The following is an 18,911-nucleotide window of genomic DNA, read 5'->3' on the forward strand; positions in this document are numbered from 1 at the left end:
CCATTGCACCTTCTGGAACACAAAGTATAAAAATTTCCTCACTATATACTTGTGCCTTCCTCCAATAAATCACTTTGTATGTGTCTTCCACATAAGTTTTCATGTTTACTCATTTCTGAAAGCTTTAGAATTATCATAAAGTTCCCAAACTCCCAAAAAAATTTCTTCCAAAGTGAGTTTTTAATATTCAGAAAGTAGACACAAAACAAAGTCAAGATTTTCCTGTTGACTAATTTGTTGAAAGGAGACAACCAAACATAACAACTAAGACTTGAAAACAGGATTTGAGGAGACAAATACTCATTAGCCTGGGGTCTGTGGAATAGTCAATTAAGCAACCAGGTTATGGCTTTATTTCCTTTGTGATCAGAAATATTTATATCTATGGAATGAGCTATTTTGTTTGCTTATAAGGCTAAGCTGTTATAGATGAGGTCCATAAGAGTACCTGGAGAATGTTTAGTCCATGATGAGGGAATAGATCCCCTTGCCTACAGGCCAACCAACATGTCATGACATTCTGAGAGAAATGTAAAGGGTGAGTGGTTGAGTGCCATTGATCTATGAAGTTCATCAATTATCATTCCTGGGGTATAGGGCAAGGATAAAAGTAGAGCAATTACATAATTCAGCACAATTCTGCTAGGAGAGTCACGTTATTATAACGTACGTGTTTTAATAGTCTCTTTCAGGAATAAATTTGGTTTCAGTAACATCTATTCAGGTGGTTAGATGGTTTTTTGAGAAGTCTTAACCATAGAGAATATAGAAAATGGGTTCCAACCAATACATTGTTTCTCCTTTTATCAAGAAATCCCAATCATATACAAAAATATCTTCAGCATAAACAAAAAAAATCACTTGGCATAAAATCATCCTCTTTCAAAAACAATTTTTTAAAGTTGAAACTTAAAAGCCTAAGTTAAAACAGGGCAAAATGTTAAGACCAAATTCTGTTAATAATCTTCATAGATGGTTATCAAGAACATATCTATCTGGATCCTCAAATGAGATTCCCTAAAATATCAATTAACTTTAGATAATTCTTAAAATCTCCAAAGCTTTATGATTCCTTACATCAAAACCATGAAGAGATAATTATGAATCATTAATTTTACAAGGATTATTCTATTTCTAGGTAGCTTACTTTTATGAAGAATAACTCAATTTATGTATGTTGCACAAAAATAAATGTGTGGGGGGGCAAATTGGAAATTAGAATGTATTTCTGTGTAAAAGAAATTATACAACACATGATCTTATAGGAAGATAAATACATTTATGGTTTGCTACTGAATCTATATGTTCACCCTTTAGCATTTATAAAGAATGTATTTTTTTTAAAAAATGGATATATCCATTTCACATAATAGTGAGTATATAGTACTTGTTTTACTTAATGTAATTACATGCAAGATCTCTCTGTTGCATTCATTCATTCTGAAACAGATAAACATTTTAAAACTAATATATTCTGTACTCTCTAAATAACAGAGTAAGGCATTGATAAGCAACATGTCCTTGGGGGAGAAGAAAATAAGGTAATTATCCTGAGCTGCACCATATTTGAGGAAACATCTTAATTTCCACAATTGTAAATTTTTTTACAAATATCAATAAACCCAACAGATAATATACTAAATGTTGCTATTCCTTTCCCTTTGGCTTCTAGATAGGAAAAAGTGAGTCTTCATCTTGTGGCTTGCTAAAAGTAATTTTAAAAATTATGTTTCCTTTAGTATTCTTTGACTTGGTTAAACTGTACTTTAAACAAAGAAGTAAACAAAAACTAGTATCCTCTAATCGAGTGACAGACTACTGAGTATTTTTTACTATCCATTTGTTAAGAAAAGTGGCAAAATTGGCTCTATCTAGTTATATAAAGTATTAAAAGGAAAACTGTATTTGGCTGTTTCCATGTTTCTCAAGACAGGGCAAAAAAATTTCTAAATGTTTTATCATTCTCTAAGGTATTTCATGGTCTCAATTCCACAGGGACATGAAAACACAAAGATGACCTAGCATGGTTGCAATGTGGTTATATGCCTTAAAAATATTACTTATAAAACTTAATATTCCTAAAATGGATATTCATACTTTGGTTAGATCCTGCCCCTTGAGATAAGTTCAAATTATGCCTATCTTGTTATTTTATATATAAATTCAAATCCTTAAGATGCTCAACAAAGACCCATAGGCCTGATAACAGCCACATTTGTCAATAATATTCATGTAATTAGTCCATTTTTTTTAAAAAAAGCTGTTAAAGGTGGAACCCTTAGTCATTCCCAAATGAGAAAAATGTGTGTATTGACAATCATTTCATTATGATCAAAGGGAAAAGACCTAATAGTGACTTGATAACTTTAATTCTTTATTATAACAACAGAATCATAGATTTAGAGTAGAATACCCTCATTTTACAGGTCAGGAAACTTGAGACCCCAAAACATTATATGACTTACTGTCACGTAGTTGGCAAGTGGCAGTCATTTCATTGTTTGTCACAGAAAAATTTATTCATTCAAGAAAGGTACTATACTGAATTTGGAGTTAGGAGGATATGAGTACTAATTCTGGTGCAGCTAATTGCTTTCTGTGACCTCGGGTAAATGACTTCATCTTTTTGCATCTTAAGTCTCCCTAAAAATAAAATGAGGGCTGATCTTGGTCACTATAGTCCCTTCCAGCTCCAGTCATTTCAAATATTTATTGTACTGCTACTCTATATAAGACACTATGCCATGTAAATATTGTAATATTTGTGCCTTCTTTTTAAGAGGCTCTTTGCTTGTTTTTTTAATGAAAGATTGATTCCTCATCGTATAAATAAAAACAAGATGGCTGAATGATAAAATACCCGAGTAGAAATCCATACAAGTGAAGAGCCAGAGAAACTGCCATAAGAGCTGATAATTGGTTGTCTCATTTATATTTTAAATGAACTTGACCAAGAACAGAAAATTCAGCTAGTTTATTCTAAAATTTCCTTTGAGTCCAAATTTTTTAAAAAGTAGCCATCTGCATTGTGTCTTTCAAGACAAGGAACAAGCAAAATTGATCATACTACATATTTGAACATGCAGTACCACAGTACACAAATATAAATACATAAGTCTCACTAATTGAGACCAATTGGGAACTTGTGATAGTTAAAACATGAGTGAGCCTGTAGTTAATGTTTTCATTCTCTGTGGGGAAAAAGATGGGATTCTGAAATAAGTGAAGAGATTAAAGAGACTTAGTGAAGGATAATAGGATGCTCCAACCATTTAAAGCACTTTAGAACTATCCACACATAAAAAGGGCAAATGGGGAAGATTTCTTATTTGGTCATTAAAGGAAGTCTGTAGGAGTTCTGTTTACTCACTAATTTTCATTATGTCCTCATTCTTGTAAATAGCACAACCAACATTTCTCTTTGAAAATATTCTGTAGTTCAGACTTTTCTCTAATTCAGACAGAGCTCCCTACCAATTAAGCAAAATCAATAATTTCCCATTGAATTTGTACATTACCGTGAAATGAGATGCCTTTAGATATTTTAGGAAGTATGCCACTGATGAACTTAATGAGGCTTTATTTATTACACTGAGACAGTACACTGTTAGCATGACAAGTTTAATGTATTTTTTCCCAAGTGTATAACAACATCGTGGAGCAGCTGAGGCACTAGAATCATTTGGCTAGCTCAGTCCCTCATTAGTCAATCCATTTAGCATGTCCATGAGCAGCTTGGCCAGGAAGATCATTTTCTGTTTTCTCTTAAAATCTAACCCATCTGAGAGGATTCTGGAAAAGGTGCAGCTTCACTTTATTTGGGGAATATGTTCCATTGATATACATACTAATCCATAAAACTTTTTTCCAGGAAGGGGAAAAAAGTTATTTACTGTATGAATATTTTAGACTACCATGAAACAGCAATTTTCCTTCCTTGAAAATTATTTCACGCTAACTGGATGAGAGTAAAGGAGTACAGAGAAAGCATAGTGGAACAGATGAAAGAAAGAGCATAAATTATTAACTTGCAGAGCTAAAACTATTTTAAACTATGTCTTCTCAGGACTATTAAACCCATCACTTAACTTGCACATAATGAACTGGTCTATTCAGTCAAACACTTGCCTGAGTGTTTTCTAGGAAGTAACAACTGACAGGTTCTTTGAAGAAAACTGATCAAAGTGATCAGTTATGTTGGAAGCTACCTAAGTATATCCAGGCTAGAGGCACTTACAGACAACACAAATGCTGTGGCATTAGCTGGGAGACTCAGGGTTAGGGGAGTGTAGCATCATGTAGAGGTGGCAATTTCATTCAACAGTGTTCATCTGTAATGTACATGACTGCAATTAACAGGCAGGGCTGTCACAACTTCGATTGCTCACTAATAGCAATAAACTTTTAAAAACAAAGATCAAGTCTATCTTTATTCATTAATAATTTTGTATTCATTAATAATTTTCACAATTTGATTTCCAAGCCAGGTCACCATTTCCTTCTTTTATTCCATAATTAATAATTGGCCTTGGTGTGTACCTTTCTGTGTTTTAATTGCTGACCTTCTACTATAGCAATACATCCAGGATCTTTAAACACAATCCTAAAGAATTTATGCCTCAGCATGAGTGCTATCATGGATAAGATTATGGATGAGACTTGGCTTCAAATGCTACCCAAGTCACCTACTAGTCCAGTTATCACGAGAAGCGTCAGAGCCTCAGTTCTTCCTCTGGAAAATAGGGATAATAATTTTTGCTCTACGACCACATAGGGATATTGTAAAGAAAATGCTTTGCAAACTCTAAGGTGCTACAAAAATATTGGTAGCCATACTTGTTAAAAAATGCCTTGCCTTGAGTTCCATTTAGGCAATGGTCATGTGCTACATTCTTATTTTAAAGAAATACTAGCATTTACTAAGGTAGCAGTGAAGTACAAAATACGTTAGTCTTCTGGCTACCATTATCCGTAGTTTTGCCAGGTGAAGTCACCCAAAGCAACATGTGGATATGGTTTTTTTCTTATTTAATATTTTATTTTCCCAATTACACATAAAAACAATTTTAGCATTTTGTTTTGAGTTCCAAATTCTCTCCCTCTTCCCCTCATTGAGAAGGCAAGCAATTTGACATAGGTTATATGAGTGTAGTCATACAAAACAAATTTCCCTGTAAATCATTCTGTGAAAGAATACAGAGCAAAAAGAGAAAAAGAAAATATATCTTTGACCTGCATTCAGGGCTTTACTAGTTCTTTCTCTGAAATGGACAGCACCTTTCATCATAAGTCCTGCAGAATTGTCTTGGATCATCGTACTGCTGAGAATAGCTAAGTCATTCAAAGTTAAATCATCATACAATATTGCTGTTACTGTGTACAATGTTCTGGTGCTTCTCATTTCACTTTGCATCAGTTCATACAAGTCTTTCCATGTTTGTGTGAGAGCATCCTGCTCATCATTTCTTAAAGCACAATAGTATTCCATCACAATCAGCTACCACAACTTGTTGAACCATTCCCTAATTGATGGGCATACCCTCAATTTCCAATTCTTTGCCACAACTAAAAGAGCTGCTAAATATGTTTTTGTATACATAGGTCTTTTTCCTTTTTTTTTTTTTAATCTCTTTGGGATACAGACCTAGTAGTGGTATTGCTTGGTCAATGCATGGTTGTATAATCCTTTGGGCATACTTCCAAATCGCACTCCAGAATAGTTGAATCAGTATGTAACTTCACCAATAGTACATTAGTGTTTTAATTTTTCCACATCCCCTCCAACATTTGTCATTTTCCTTTTCTGTCAGTCATATTAGCCAATTCAATTAGCTCAGAGTTGTCTTAATTTGCATTCCTCTCACCAAAAATGAATTAGGCACTTTTTTTCATATGATGTTGATTACTTTGCCTGAAAACTGCCTGTTCATATTCTTTGACCATTTATCAATTAAAGAATGACTCTTATTTCTATAAATTTGACTGTTTTCTATGTTTGAGAAATGAAGTCTTCCATTAGAGAAATGCATTGTAGATTTTTTTCACAATGATTACCAAACTATATATTCCCCTCCATCCCATTTTTCCCCATTTATTCTATTCTCTCTCTTTTACCTTGTCAATTCTCAAGTGTTTTGCTTCTGACTTTTACCTCCTCCAAACTGCCCTGCCTTCTATCAGCTCCCTTCCCACCTCCAGCCCTTCTCTTATCCCCTTCCCTTCCTACTTTCCTGTATGTCAAGATAGATTTCTACACCAAGCTGAGTGTGTATATTATTCCTTCTGAGCCAATTGATGAGAATAAGGTTCCTGTCCTGCCATCCCTGATTTCTCCATTTTCCTCTCCACTATAAAATCTATTCCAGGGCTCTTTTATGTCAGATAATTTATCCTATTCTACCTCTCCCTTTCTCCTTCTTCTAGTGCATTCTTCTTCCTCATCTACGTTTTCAAGCTACTATCAGGCAACTGAGGGACCTGGAACTCAAGCCAGGTGATACTCTCCATATCTGCTACTTACCTCTCTCATTTCACAAAGCTAGAATAGAATTGTTAATAACACCAAGGTGTACCTCTCAGTTACCATCACTAAAACCCCATCCTTTGCTCCCACCTCCACTCTACAGCAGGCACACCTGGGAGAACCCAAAGAAAGGTGTAGCCCTAACAAAGTCAAAGGTAGCTACATTCCTTACATTCTTTTTTATCTTGTGAACCATCTTGCCAGGAATCAATGAAATTTATGCATGCATTTGCGGTTAAACAAGCTAAATCAGAACAAGTAGTCACCTGCTGCTTAACAGATTCAAGCTATTTGCCCCAGCATATACTAAGCTTCAAATGCTCACTGAATGACTAACTGATAAAAACACAGTCTCTGGAGAACTATTTTATTTTTCAGAGTATTCAAGGCTAAAATAACAGAACAAAATCCAAATTGTATTGATATAAAGTTGACAGTAATAGTTTAACTACAGTACATTAAAAAAGGGAGAAACTAGCATTTTTTGTTGTCAGAAACATTTTGACAAGACATTAAGATATAAAAATAAGCAAAATAAAATATTGCTTATAACATGACTTCAATATTAAACTAAAAGACACTGGTATTAAAAACATCACATAAATTCACATCCCATTAGATTTGAAGTAAATGGAATAAACAAATATTTGAAGATATGTACACCAATAGTATCTTCAACAAAAGGATCTTAACCAACAAAAAATGACAAAAAATTTTGTTCTCTCTTATTTTTTTTAGGAAGAACTTTTAAAAAACATCTCATTCTAAATAAGACAAGAAACAAACTACTTTTATGCCCTTAAAAGTAAGTCAGTTCACTCAGGACATCATAATTTCTGTTAGCCAAAGGAACTGCATGGATTATATGGAACATGTAACAATTAATGCCTTAGTTTCCTGAGGACAGAGGCCATTTTGCTTTCTGCCTTTGGATCCCTCGTATTTAACATGGTGCCTAGAATACAGATGACACTTAAAAAATATTTGGAGATGGACTGATTGATTAGCTATTTAGATTAGTCATTGAAATAAAAAAGGTCAGAGAGGCTGGGGAAAACAACACCTATGGAATTAGCATGATATTCACCTGTTTGAGGCATAGTAAATACAATGTGTTCAGTCTCAATCCTCTGGAGCAAGTCAGGGCTGGGAGGAAATTCCAGGATTACATATTAAAAGATGTATAGGAGCAATCATCTCTAGAGGTCATATAAAGCACCAGGCATCTCTAATAGTAATGCTGCTTAACAAACCTAATATTGAGACAAAGAGCCAGATGTGAAGTAGAAAATCTCTGGACATCTCCTCTGGGTCCAAGATGATGCTCTTTGAATTTTAAGTGACCCCACACCAAAACTAGAGAGCAATGTGGCCCCAATGTGAGAAGGTAAAGGAATAGGAAATAATACACTTGACCTTGGTCTGGGGGTGACAAGATATGAATCTAAACAAATAATATAAAAAAAATTATTTCTTTCCAAATTTATTTATACTAAGATTTAGAGGTAAAGGGGTATTTTTTTTTGAAATAGGCTACAATCTTTTACAAAGGAAGGCATTGCTTTCCCAATTAGGGATGGGGATAGGAACTGGACCTGTGATTCCACTGGTATAGAGAAGGCTGTGCTAAGGAAACCCTCTCTACCAAAGGGATGTTGGCACTTTCTATGCAATTTAAAAGTTTAAGGAGTAGGGGCAGCTAGGTGGCGCAGTCAGTAGAGCACCGGCCCTGGAGACAGGAGGACCTGAGTTCAAATCTGGCCTCAGACACTTGACACAAGTACTAGCTGTGTGACCTTGGGCAAGTCACTTAACCCCAATTGCCCTGCCAAAAAGCAAAAAAAAAAAAAAAAAAAAAAAAGTTTAAGGAGTTGCCTAGACCTATGAGAAGTTGGTTAACTTGAGTGGGGTCACAAAGCCACTATTCATCAGGGATAGGAGTTGAACCCTGATCTTCCTGGATTCAAGGCCAATTCTCTAGTCAGTATGATATGCTTCCTCTCTTGAATTAATAAAATAAATTTTCACTAAGAGTGACCCTTTAAATTATACATTTTTTTTCCCTAATAGGCATCCTACATTTTGTTATCCCTTCAAAAATATTTCAACATTTTATTAAGACACATGGTAAAGGCTTTTCTTTTAATGACATCTTTGGTGGTGGTTGTTTTTTTTTTCTTTAATGCACAAGTATCTATTAAGGATTTTTGCTGGTTTCTGTTTGGTGTGTTCTTTGAAGACTAGCATAAAGCTAAGATTTTTCATAACACTGGGGAACACCCTGCTGAGCATGATTTTACTAAAAAAAGTTAATATCTACATGTCCAATTAGTAATAATACTTCTGCTTTTCACTAATATTGTGAAATAATCACAGCATGGAAATATGCCCTGGAATAAGTATGTACTATTTATTAAGTAACTTATCGAGCACAGGGATGGCATCATGTTTCTATTGCCTGATATTTCATTCTTTAAAGCAACAAGAAAAATCATATACTCTTAAAAGAAAGTATAAACAATCTTGAAATATGCAACTGTGAACACAGCTTCCCAGGATTCTTCATTATGAAATGATTTTTCTTTTGTTGGCTTGAAATTTCCTGAATCAAATAAAGCATTTTAAACATGATTAATGACATTTTCTTTGACAAGTAGCATTATTACACTATTCTATAGCATTAATTAAACAGTGCTGGAGGAGGGTGGGACTCACAAAATTTGCCCAAATGAAGCTCCTAGACTAAATTCACAAGTGTTACCATACAGAAGAAAATACAAGCGGAAAAAATCAGTAAAGAAATTGAAGCAAAATTGGTGGAAAAAAGTCAGAATGAATTTAGTCATTCTTCTCAGCATAAAAAAAAAACCCAAAGAGGACTAAGGAACTTATATTAAAGAGGATGTGAATGTGTCATGGGCTGAAAAAGCAGCAGAAAAAAGGAGATCAAGGTGGGAACAGGGCAAAACAAAATCACCCTGATTCACTTTTCAGGCAGGGCTACATTGCCCTTCTACGGAAATAGGCATCATGACATTTTAATTTTTGACTAAAATTTATGTTTCTTCTACATAATTTGTGTTAAAAATATAAAAGTGTACTACAAATTTCTGGGTCTTTTTATGAAGCAAGAAAAAACATGTACATCCATGGTATAGCTAGAAGTTAATTCTACCTTTAATTGGAGCATTAATTCACACTGGTATCACCCTTTCTGTGCCTGGTTCTTTGATTATTCTTGTGTACTCCATTGTGATCTTCTGATTTTCTGCATGAAATTTAAACAAACAAACAAAAGGACAGTCATCACATACTTACTATATATTACCTATATCAGGATCATTTACCATATCAGAACGTCAGTTAATATTACATAGATAGCATCAAAGCATAATTGAGCTCTCCAAAAACTACCTACTTTCACCACAGTGGTGGTCCAGGACCCTAAGCTAGAGAAGCTTCATTTAATGGCTTGGTGACATACTGTTGACTGAGGATCAGATTGGCTAAATTTACAATGGTGCACAATTTAAGAAGGGTGGCCTTCACAGCAATTCCTTTGGCCAAATGAAATATTGTGACCTGTCTATTAAAAGGCCATGAAGGTATCTGATTTTATGCCATAAAGCACATAAAGAAGTTGTCCTTAAGATCACTCTTAGGCTCAGACTGGAAGATAGAATTGTTCCTCAAATTGCTACAGATCAAATTTTGGCTAGAAAGAAGTATGTTGTACACGTATCAATGGTGAAACCAACAGATACATATTGAGGCTTATTCCAATAAGTATGATATCCCCACTTCTGAAGTGAAATACACTTATTCCCAAATGCTATGTAGCCAAAGCATTTCTACAAGTGGAAGTTTTATCTTTCAAGGTAGAAGAGATTATCGGGAGACTCTTAACCCATACCCATTTTGGATTATGGAAGTGTCCTGAATTCCTTAAGACCGCCTACATGATGAGACATTGACTACAACTAGTAAAGAAGTAATGGTCATCTGGAGTTAAGCAGACTAGATCTAGGCCACTCAATACTCATATTTTGAATTGATTGAATAAACTAGACATTTTAGTGTTGTGAAGATATTATTCTTGGTACAAGCTATCAAAATTTATAGTGGTTCTAATTCTGTATAATCAATATGAACTCAGTATCTATGGATTTCAATATCTGACTAAAGAACTATTGAGGAAAACAAAAGATATCAGTTTAATATTTTATAGTTTGAATTTTATTTATATTTCATATTTTATAGATATATTAATTATATATAACATGATAAATATCTTAATATTTTATAGTTAAATCATTTGCAAAAGAATGATTCCAATTCGAGTTTGTTTCTTCCCTTAGTTCTTAGATCTTGGCTCCCTTGATACAATAGTACCAATTTTGGAGAGATCATGAACCTTCTGTTTATATTGATTAAATATTTATAAAGTAAAAACTGGACTATCATGTATGAAAATTATGAGAATTTCTTTGTTTACTCAGGAAAAGAGTAAAACCAATAAAGTAAATATTTGGACATATGATTCTATTAATGTCCATTTTCCATTCTTATTTGTTTCATTAGTTGAGCTAACCAATAATTTCAACATTTGTTGGTCAACCTTTGGGGGAAGAGTCTCTAGCGAAATAACAATCACATTAAATGTTCACTTTTTTCTCAGCTACATCCTTTCACATAACTTAATACTAATACTTACAGCTGTTCAGCTTGTTCAAATTCTTTTCCACTTTCTGTGTTAAAAAAAAAGAACAATTTAAATTTTAGGATTCTTTTATGATATTTTAAGGATCATGTTTGATCAGATTTCTATAAATGGATTTCTCCAAAGAATGTGAGAGCTGACTAACATATCATTTTTCAAGTTATTTTACAATTTTCCAGTGAAAAAAAAAATAAAGTGTTATATGAAAAATGTGTTTCTCAAACTATTTAGGCTCATATATATATGCTATATTTAAAAAGTAAAATTGACATAAGAATTGATTCTCCTATCTTTTACTTAACTAAAAATTGTAACTTAAATAGATTAATAATGATGGCATTTTAAAATTTTTGCAACATTTTATCATATAGGACCATCACAAAATTCACTGACATATTCTATTGCATACATTTTTATGTACCATATAGTATGTGGCTCATTTAAAGAACAATGAGGCCAGGTAAAACTAGAAAGTACTCTATAAAATTTATATATATATATATATATGCTGGTATAGAATAAAAGGCTATTAATGTTAATAATGGCTACCTCTGGGAGTAAAATAAGGGCAACTAAAACTTTTTAAACTTTACTGTGCACTGATGGGTCATAATGAAGTATTTTGGAATAACATTCCTACCTGAGGATAGCTGTCTCCTTTTGGTGTATAGCTCATAGAGAAAAATACCAGTTATCAAAATAACAACTTCAGCAGTTACTACAAGAAATGGTTTCAGTGGCACCAGGTAGGTTAGCACTTTGAGGTTCTGCTTTCCTTCACTGTCCCCTAGGAGGAATATCGCGCGGCACCAGTATAGTCCACCGTCTTTTGATTCAAGGTGCTTTATCTTGAGCTTTGTTTCATTATGTGAGGATGGTACAATTTCATACTTGTTTTTCAATGTAAGATCAATGGGAACCTAATATAAGGAGACATTCATATCACACGTATAAGAATTATATGGGTAGAATTTTTTGGTTTGAGTGATTGTTTTTAAATTGGACCTATGATTTCATCTTGGAAGGGATGTCTAGTACCGACCTTCCTCTACCAAAGCAGACTGGCACCCACTCTCCAGGTTTAGTTTATTGATTTAGATTGGAACTGTAGGAGTTAAGTGACTTGCCTATCATCAGACAAATCCTCCTGACTTTAAAGCCAGCTCTTTGTCAATTTTGCCAGACCACCTTACACAAAATTTTTCTACATTTAAAAGCTGTTTGGGTGAGATATTCTCAAGAAAAAAATGTGTCATAGAAAAAAAATTAAGTAGTAGGCATCCAAATCTTTGAAAGCAGCACCACCCCTCCAGTTTCACAGGTTCATAACTTGAGCATTGTCCTAGACTCCTCCTTCTCCCTCACCTTATACATCCAATCAATCATTAAGTCTTGTAGTTTCTACCTTCAAAACATCCTTCACATCTGACCCTTTCTCTCCACTCACAAAACTATCACCTTAGTTCAAGACCTCACCACAGCTCAACTATTTCGATACTCTCATAACTGAGTTTTCCTGCCTCATATCCCCTCTTCATTCCAGTCCATCCTACACACTGCTGCCAAAATAATTTTGCCAAGTACAGATTTGACCATTTCATTCCCTTACTCTGGTGGCTTCCTATCACCTGTAGAATGAAACATTCTTCACACAGTGCATACAACATAGCATTTAATACTTGATTGCTATATGTAACACTCATCTTGTGTTATTAATGCTCATTTCAAGGAAAGCAAAGCAGAAAGCATAATTCTAAAGAATCACTTTCAGGTTTTGAAAATTCAACAAGGAGATCACCCTCTCTAGTCTTCTGTTTCCTTATTGTAAAATGAATTTGGATTAAATGAGAGATTCTTAATTTAATTTTTATTGTGGATCCCTTTGTCAGGCTGGTGAAGCCTATGGACCCCTTCTCAGAACAAAGATTTTAAGTAGATGAAACAAAATATTAAAATATTACAAAGAAAACCAATTATGTCAAAATTATTTTTAAAAATACAAAGAAAACCAATTTTGTTGAAATCTAGTTATACACATATCTCTGTCTTTATCTATATATGTAAATTTCAAGGACCACCCATTAAAAACTCTTGAAATTAGATATTCTTCAAATCTATGATCCCATAATCATTATGGGGAAATACTCTTAAAATGATTTAATTGACACTCACTGGTAGAGTAGAAATAGCATGGAGATGGGATGCCATCTTGAGCAATGGTATGTTGGTAAACTTAAATCTGGCTCTTTCCTTGTTCTAGATATTTTGGATGGGGTAGAAATTCTTAATATCCTCTATATTTTTAGTTTCTCATATTCAGACACTGTCTGGGACTATTACCTAATATAACATAAATCAATTTACTGGCTGAATTGTCATGACTATGTATCTCAAAAGAACTTTCAAAATCTGATTAAGACCTAGTGGCCGTCTCTTTATCATCTGTGAGTAGATTATCCAAACTCAAGACCTCCTGCCAGCCAACAGCCTTCTGGGTGCCCCTTCAAGAGAAGGTTGTGGTCCTGGGACTAGAGAGAAATACAAGCATTTATTTATTGTATTCAAAAATACAATAAAAATAGCTTTATATCATTCTTTGTTTATACTAAATCAACAAGCACTTCTTAAGTACATTCTAGGCACCAGGCACCATCAACTACACTTTCCTATCATATGTACGGATAACTGGCAGTTTGATAACAGTTAAAATGTTGGGGAAACCCCATCATTTAACCACTCACTCAAATTAATGTTATCTGATACATATATTGATAGCTGTGTCTTTTTTATTTGTTGCACAAAGACAAGGAGATATGATACTGTAAAGTCACACCTGAATTTTATCAGAAGTCTCCACTCTCTGCCACACTGTACCATAGCATTGGAAACTGTCTCTTCTAAAAGAATCAACTCTCATTCCTCTGCCCTCAAAAGTTGAAACAAGATCAATCTTGTTTGTGTTGGAATGTCCTATCAGATTTGGAAGCTCAGCACAACTGCATACTAGTATTATTATCTGACAAAGTAGTTTGCCTTTGACAGGAATTTATTTTCAGGTGTTACAGCAGTGGAAGAGAAAGAATAAAATGGTGACAGTCCACTTTACTGCCATTATCAAACAATGTGGAAAGGCTTTGATGAGCATTATGGATTATCTATGTCTTTATAGTTGGTGATTGGAAAATCCACTCTTCTAGATTATTGGAAATTGACATTCTTTAGCTTTCCTTGGCTACCTGCCACCCGTAGACACCTTGTCTTATTTTGCATGCAAAACCTGTAGATCTGATTTGAGTTGGAATAAATTCATGTGCAGGTTAAAATAAGAACAACTTTGGAAAAGAAAAACAACAGGTTTTCCTATCAATCTAAATGTGAGGCAGCTATATGGCGCCGTGGATAGAATACTGGATATAATATCAAAAAGACCTTAGTTAAAATGTCAGATACATACTAGCTGTGTGACTAAATGGGTAAGTCACCTAATGGTTAAGTCCTAACCTGTCTTCCTTATTTTTTCATCAGTAAAATGGATTTCAAAAATAGTGCCTATCTCCCAAGGTTGTTATGAAGATCACAAGAAGTAATATTTGTAAGGTACTGAGTAAAGGACCTGGACATAGTAGGTACATATTCCCTCCTCATCCCTTCCCTCTATATTACAATGGTAGTGAGAGAGGGATAGAGAAAAGAATGACAGATTTCTTTCAGGGTCTGGAATGGGGGAGGGGAAGAGTCTTTTACCATGATTTTGTTGTTGCTGTCAGGAATCTGCCACCATTCTAAAATTCTAGAATGTTAGACATTCACCTGGAGCATTGACAGGTGAAATGACTTATCTAACCTCCCAGAACCAGTACATGTCAGAGAAAGGACATGAACACAGGTCTGTTTGATCTAGAGAACAGCTCTTTATCTACTATGCAATGGCCTTATCAACTTTCCAGGTAGCAATCTGGGATGATAATGAATAAGGTATCTTTCCTTAGGGATATATTTCTCCAGATCACCAATTAAAAATGCAAAAGACTAATGAATTGTGCTCTCCCCTCAAAAAGACTGAATAAATCACTAAATCTTCTTTTAAAGTCAGTTCTGTGCCTTATAGAAGTAAACTCTGAACTCTGACTATGCAGATGATAACATATTTGGCATTGAGGTCATTTGTTTTTTTCTAAGAATTCTAACTCAGAGAATAACATGGAGCTGAGAAGTTTAAATAGATCTAGGATCCTGGGTCTATTATTAAAGATGCAATAAAAAGCTTTCACTTTTTTTTTTTGATCAGAAAAAATAAATTCTACCTTTTCACTTCCATTACTAGCATACCACATCCACTCCAAAGCAACATAGTTTTTACTGTTACAATTCACGACAGCAGAATCCCGTTCATAATTCACCAGTGGCTTTTCTTTCACATAAATTTCAGGAACTAAGGAAAATTAGAGGAGAAATGTACAGTTAGTAAAAATAAATTTAAACAAAATACAAATTTGTGTTTAAATATTTTCTGAAAGAGTTCTCTCAAGTTTCTAAATGATTAATGATCTGTAATGTGGTATTATTTGCTTTTTGGTTCTCTATAATTAGTAAAACAATGTCAGAAGTAATGAAATGCTCATCCATGTTTCAGTTTAATGTAGCTAGTTCTAATATAAATTTCAACAATGTTGATCAAGAAAGATCGGAGTAGAACATAGTTCTGAATCAGCATTAGTATGCATTAGATATAAAAAAGCAATGGAAACCTAAGAAAAATGACTTATGAAGTGAACAATCACTTCTAGAATACTGATGGTAAATCATGTGTCCTGCCACTTAACAAAGACACGATGGTGTAGAATAAGGCAGCCGTTTATAAACGCTGTCCACATGAAGATTGCACATAAGGGTGTAACTATACTTACTTGTTACAACCTAAGGTATTTATCTGGGGGACAGAGTTGGGAGGGAGTAGAAGGGAAATGACAATAAGATACTAAAAAAGAGGCAGAAATGAGGGGAAAGGAGATAAATGAATCATCAAAAATACACAGAAAAGAAAAAAGTTCAAAAGGGGACACAGAGATACGTAGGTCAGCGTCAGAACTACCGGATTAAAGTTGAAATATGCAAAACAAAAGCACTCTTTTTTCTGTTCTTTGTATACATAAATGCTTGTCTGTGTCAAGTTAATAATAATAAAACTAAATTTGAAAAAAAAAGCAACAGAGAATCAAGAGTTTTGACGTTAGGAATAGTTTGTTCAAAATGATTAGACTTCAACGAGACCAAGACTACTTCCTACTACCTCCAAGTTGTCTGTTAATAGTATGGAGACAGGGATGTGCTGCTATAAATGCTTGACAACTGGCTCGGGGGAGGGGTGGGATGGAATTGGGGAGACACGGAAAACATTTTAATGTTTAATTTCCATTATTCCCTTCATAACTTTCATAAGTCCAGAAAGCAACAAAACAATTAAGTCAAGCCTTGATTTGTAGCATTTGCCTATTTCTGAGGTGTGAATGAACACACTGAACATTTAAACAATTGTTCTTGTGACAGTATGAGCTGACTTCAGCATACCACTGGATGTAATTAGCCAGGCGAGATCAGAATGGCAAGTCTGATTATCTGAGTGGTCTTTTGAGTGTGTCTGTATTTGTGTGTTCCACTACGATGAGATGCATGTGCTGGCTTTTACTAAGGTTTTTAAGGCATGCAGAAGAGATGGGTAAGCAGTAACATGATTTCATAAAGGCTATTTCAGTTATGTCGGTGAATCTGATTTTGTCCATAGCTAGGCAGGTATGGTTTTAAGGATTCTGTACACACACACACACACACACACACACACACACACACACAAACTCACAGTAGTAACTGGCAAGAGATTCATATTAGAAGATAGTTGGTGGCTCTAGTCACAGCAATGAAATAAATCAAGTAGTGTTTAGGGTAGGAAGAACTTCATCAGTTCTCTCTTCACAATGTATAAATGTATATCTAACCAGAGAGGAGAAGCATCTAGAGCAACTTTCTGCATGTTATAAAACAAAAGAAACTAGATTTAATGTAGAAATGCCAGTCTGTGCATCCATATCATAGAAGATTCTGATACAAGAGGAGGGAAGAAAATAACACTGGCAAAGACAGAAGCCAAGGAACAGTGAAAAGAATTGATCTTAACATTATAGGACCACTGTGTCAACAATGTTGCCAGCAGCTGTTGTCGGGGTGAAAGACCAACAACAAAAGCACACGGGAAGGCTGCTAGTACCAGTTCTTTGATCTGCTTCTCTAAGGAAAGCAGCTTTAAGGGGTAACCATCTCACTTTAAACATACATATATCTTTCACTTAGTTCAGGGGAAAAAGTCAGCACCCTGAACTTCAGAGCAAATACAAACAGATCAACAGACAGGCATTGTCTGATCAAGACATCACATACATAGTTACCAAATAGAGAAGCAACAACATCTGGGTTTTCAAAGCCAGTGGGCTCTTAACAATGGCTACCCAGAGTCTCATCTGGTCAAATCACACAACATCTTCCAGGGAGTGAGAGCCCCAAAACAAAATACCAACCTCAGATCTTACATACCCTTCTCAGGGTCAGAGGATGTCATAACCATGTAAACTAGGCTTTCTTGTTTCTTAAGCAGGTCAAAGACTCTTGATTCAATCAAAGAAACAAAAGACAACAAAAAAGTCCACTTTGCTTGCCATTACATTTGAAAGTCAAGACTCTTCAAAGGTACTTGATTACCTCGGCATTCCAAAAGAGAAAACAGTAAAAAAGTTCCACCCTGATTACCATAACAACCATATACTTAGAACTATCTGTAAGAGACCTTTGGAGAAATCTAATCTAACATTCTCATTTTGCAGATGAGGAAACTGTGCCAACAGAATCTAAGTGATTTTCCCAAGGTCATACAGGTAGCAAGTGTTGGGACCAGGAATCTAAGGTTTGATTCCAAATCCAGTACTCAGCCCACTACAGCATCCAGGCTGAAAAACAGTGAATCCAAGAAGACAATTTCATGACAGAAAAGTAAAAAGTATTTGTCAATCAAAATTTCTCGAGCATTCACTACGAGAGGTTGAACAAGGGGCTAGTTGAAGAGACTTACTCTGATGACATTTGCACAATAGATAGTGTGTTTCTGCCTTTTCCCATGTAAGTGTAAATGAGATCATTCCAAATCAAGGCATTCCTTGACTGCTCCATTGCAATAAAAAAGAATGGACATGGTAAAAGCTACAATGATTCTCAATGTCAGCATAGCACAGGAGAAAAAATAAAGAACATAAGCTAATTTTGACCAGCTGATGTGACCAACAGTATTTCAAGCAACATGTACCTTACAGGCACTGTGAAGGCTAAATTTAAAGCAAGAGTGAACTTCCTATACAAAGTGACACAGCATTTCCCTCATATCATCTCTTTCTAATTAATAGAGCACATATTGTGGCAATGCAATAGAAAAGGTTGTACTTCCCTTATGTAATTGCTTGACCCAGTTTTGGCAAAGGTATTTGTGTAGGCTCAGCTCAATTTTCTTCTGCAGCTAGCTATCCGTCAGCTAAAAAGGAATGATTTGTCCTATAGATGGAGGTAACCTGTAAAACTATCATTGGAAGCAGCCTCATGGTCCAAGTGAACAATTTAGCTAAACTGGTA

At 34.7% G+C, this 18,911-nt stretch overlaps 1 protein-coding gene across 1 annotated transcript in view; it reads right to left on the reverse strand.

Annotated features, from left to right (window-relative positions):
- Positions 1-9,712: 9,712 nt before the first annotated feature.
- Positions 9,713-18,911, reverse strand: part of EMB (embigin) — a 36,982-nt gene continuing 27,783 nt past the window's right edge. The window contains exons 5-8 of the mRNA XM_036739233.1: positions 15,548-15,675; positions 11,884-12,163; positions 11,238-11,271; positions 9,713-9,791 (exon numbers count right to left, since the gene is read on the reverse strand). Coding sequence (XP_036595128.1) covers positions 9,713-9,791; positions 11,238-11,271; positions 11,884-12,163; positions 15,548-15,675 — 521 coding nt within the window. The remainder of the gene's footprint in view (positions 9,792-11,237; positions 11,272-11,883; positions 12,164-15,547; positions 15,676-18,911) is intronic.

The sequence above is a fragment of the Trichosurus vulpecula genome, chromosome 1 (assembly GCF_011100635.1).
Source record: "Trichosurus vulpecula isolate mTriVul1 chromosome 1, mTriVul1.pri, whole genome shotgun sequence".
In the NCBI taxonomy this organism is placed as follows: Eukaryota; Metazoa; Chordata; class Mammalia; order Diprotodontia; family Phalangeridae; genus Trichosurus; species Trichosurus vulpecula.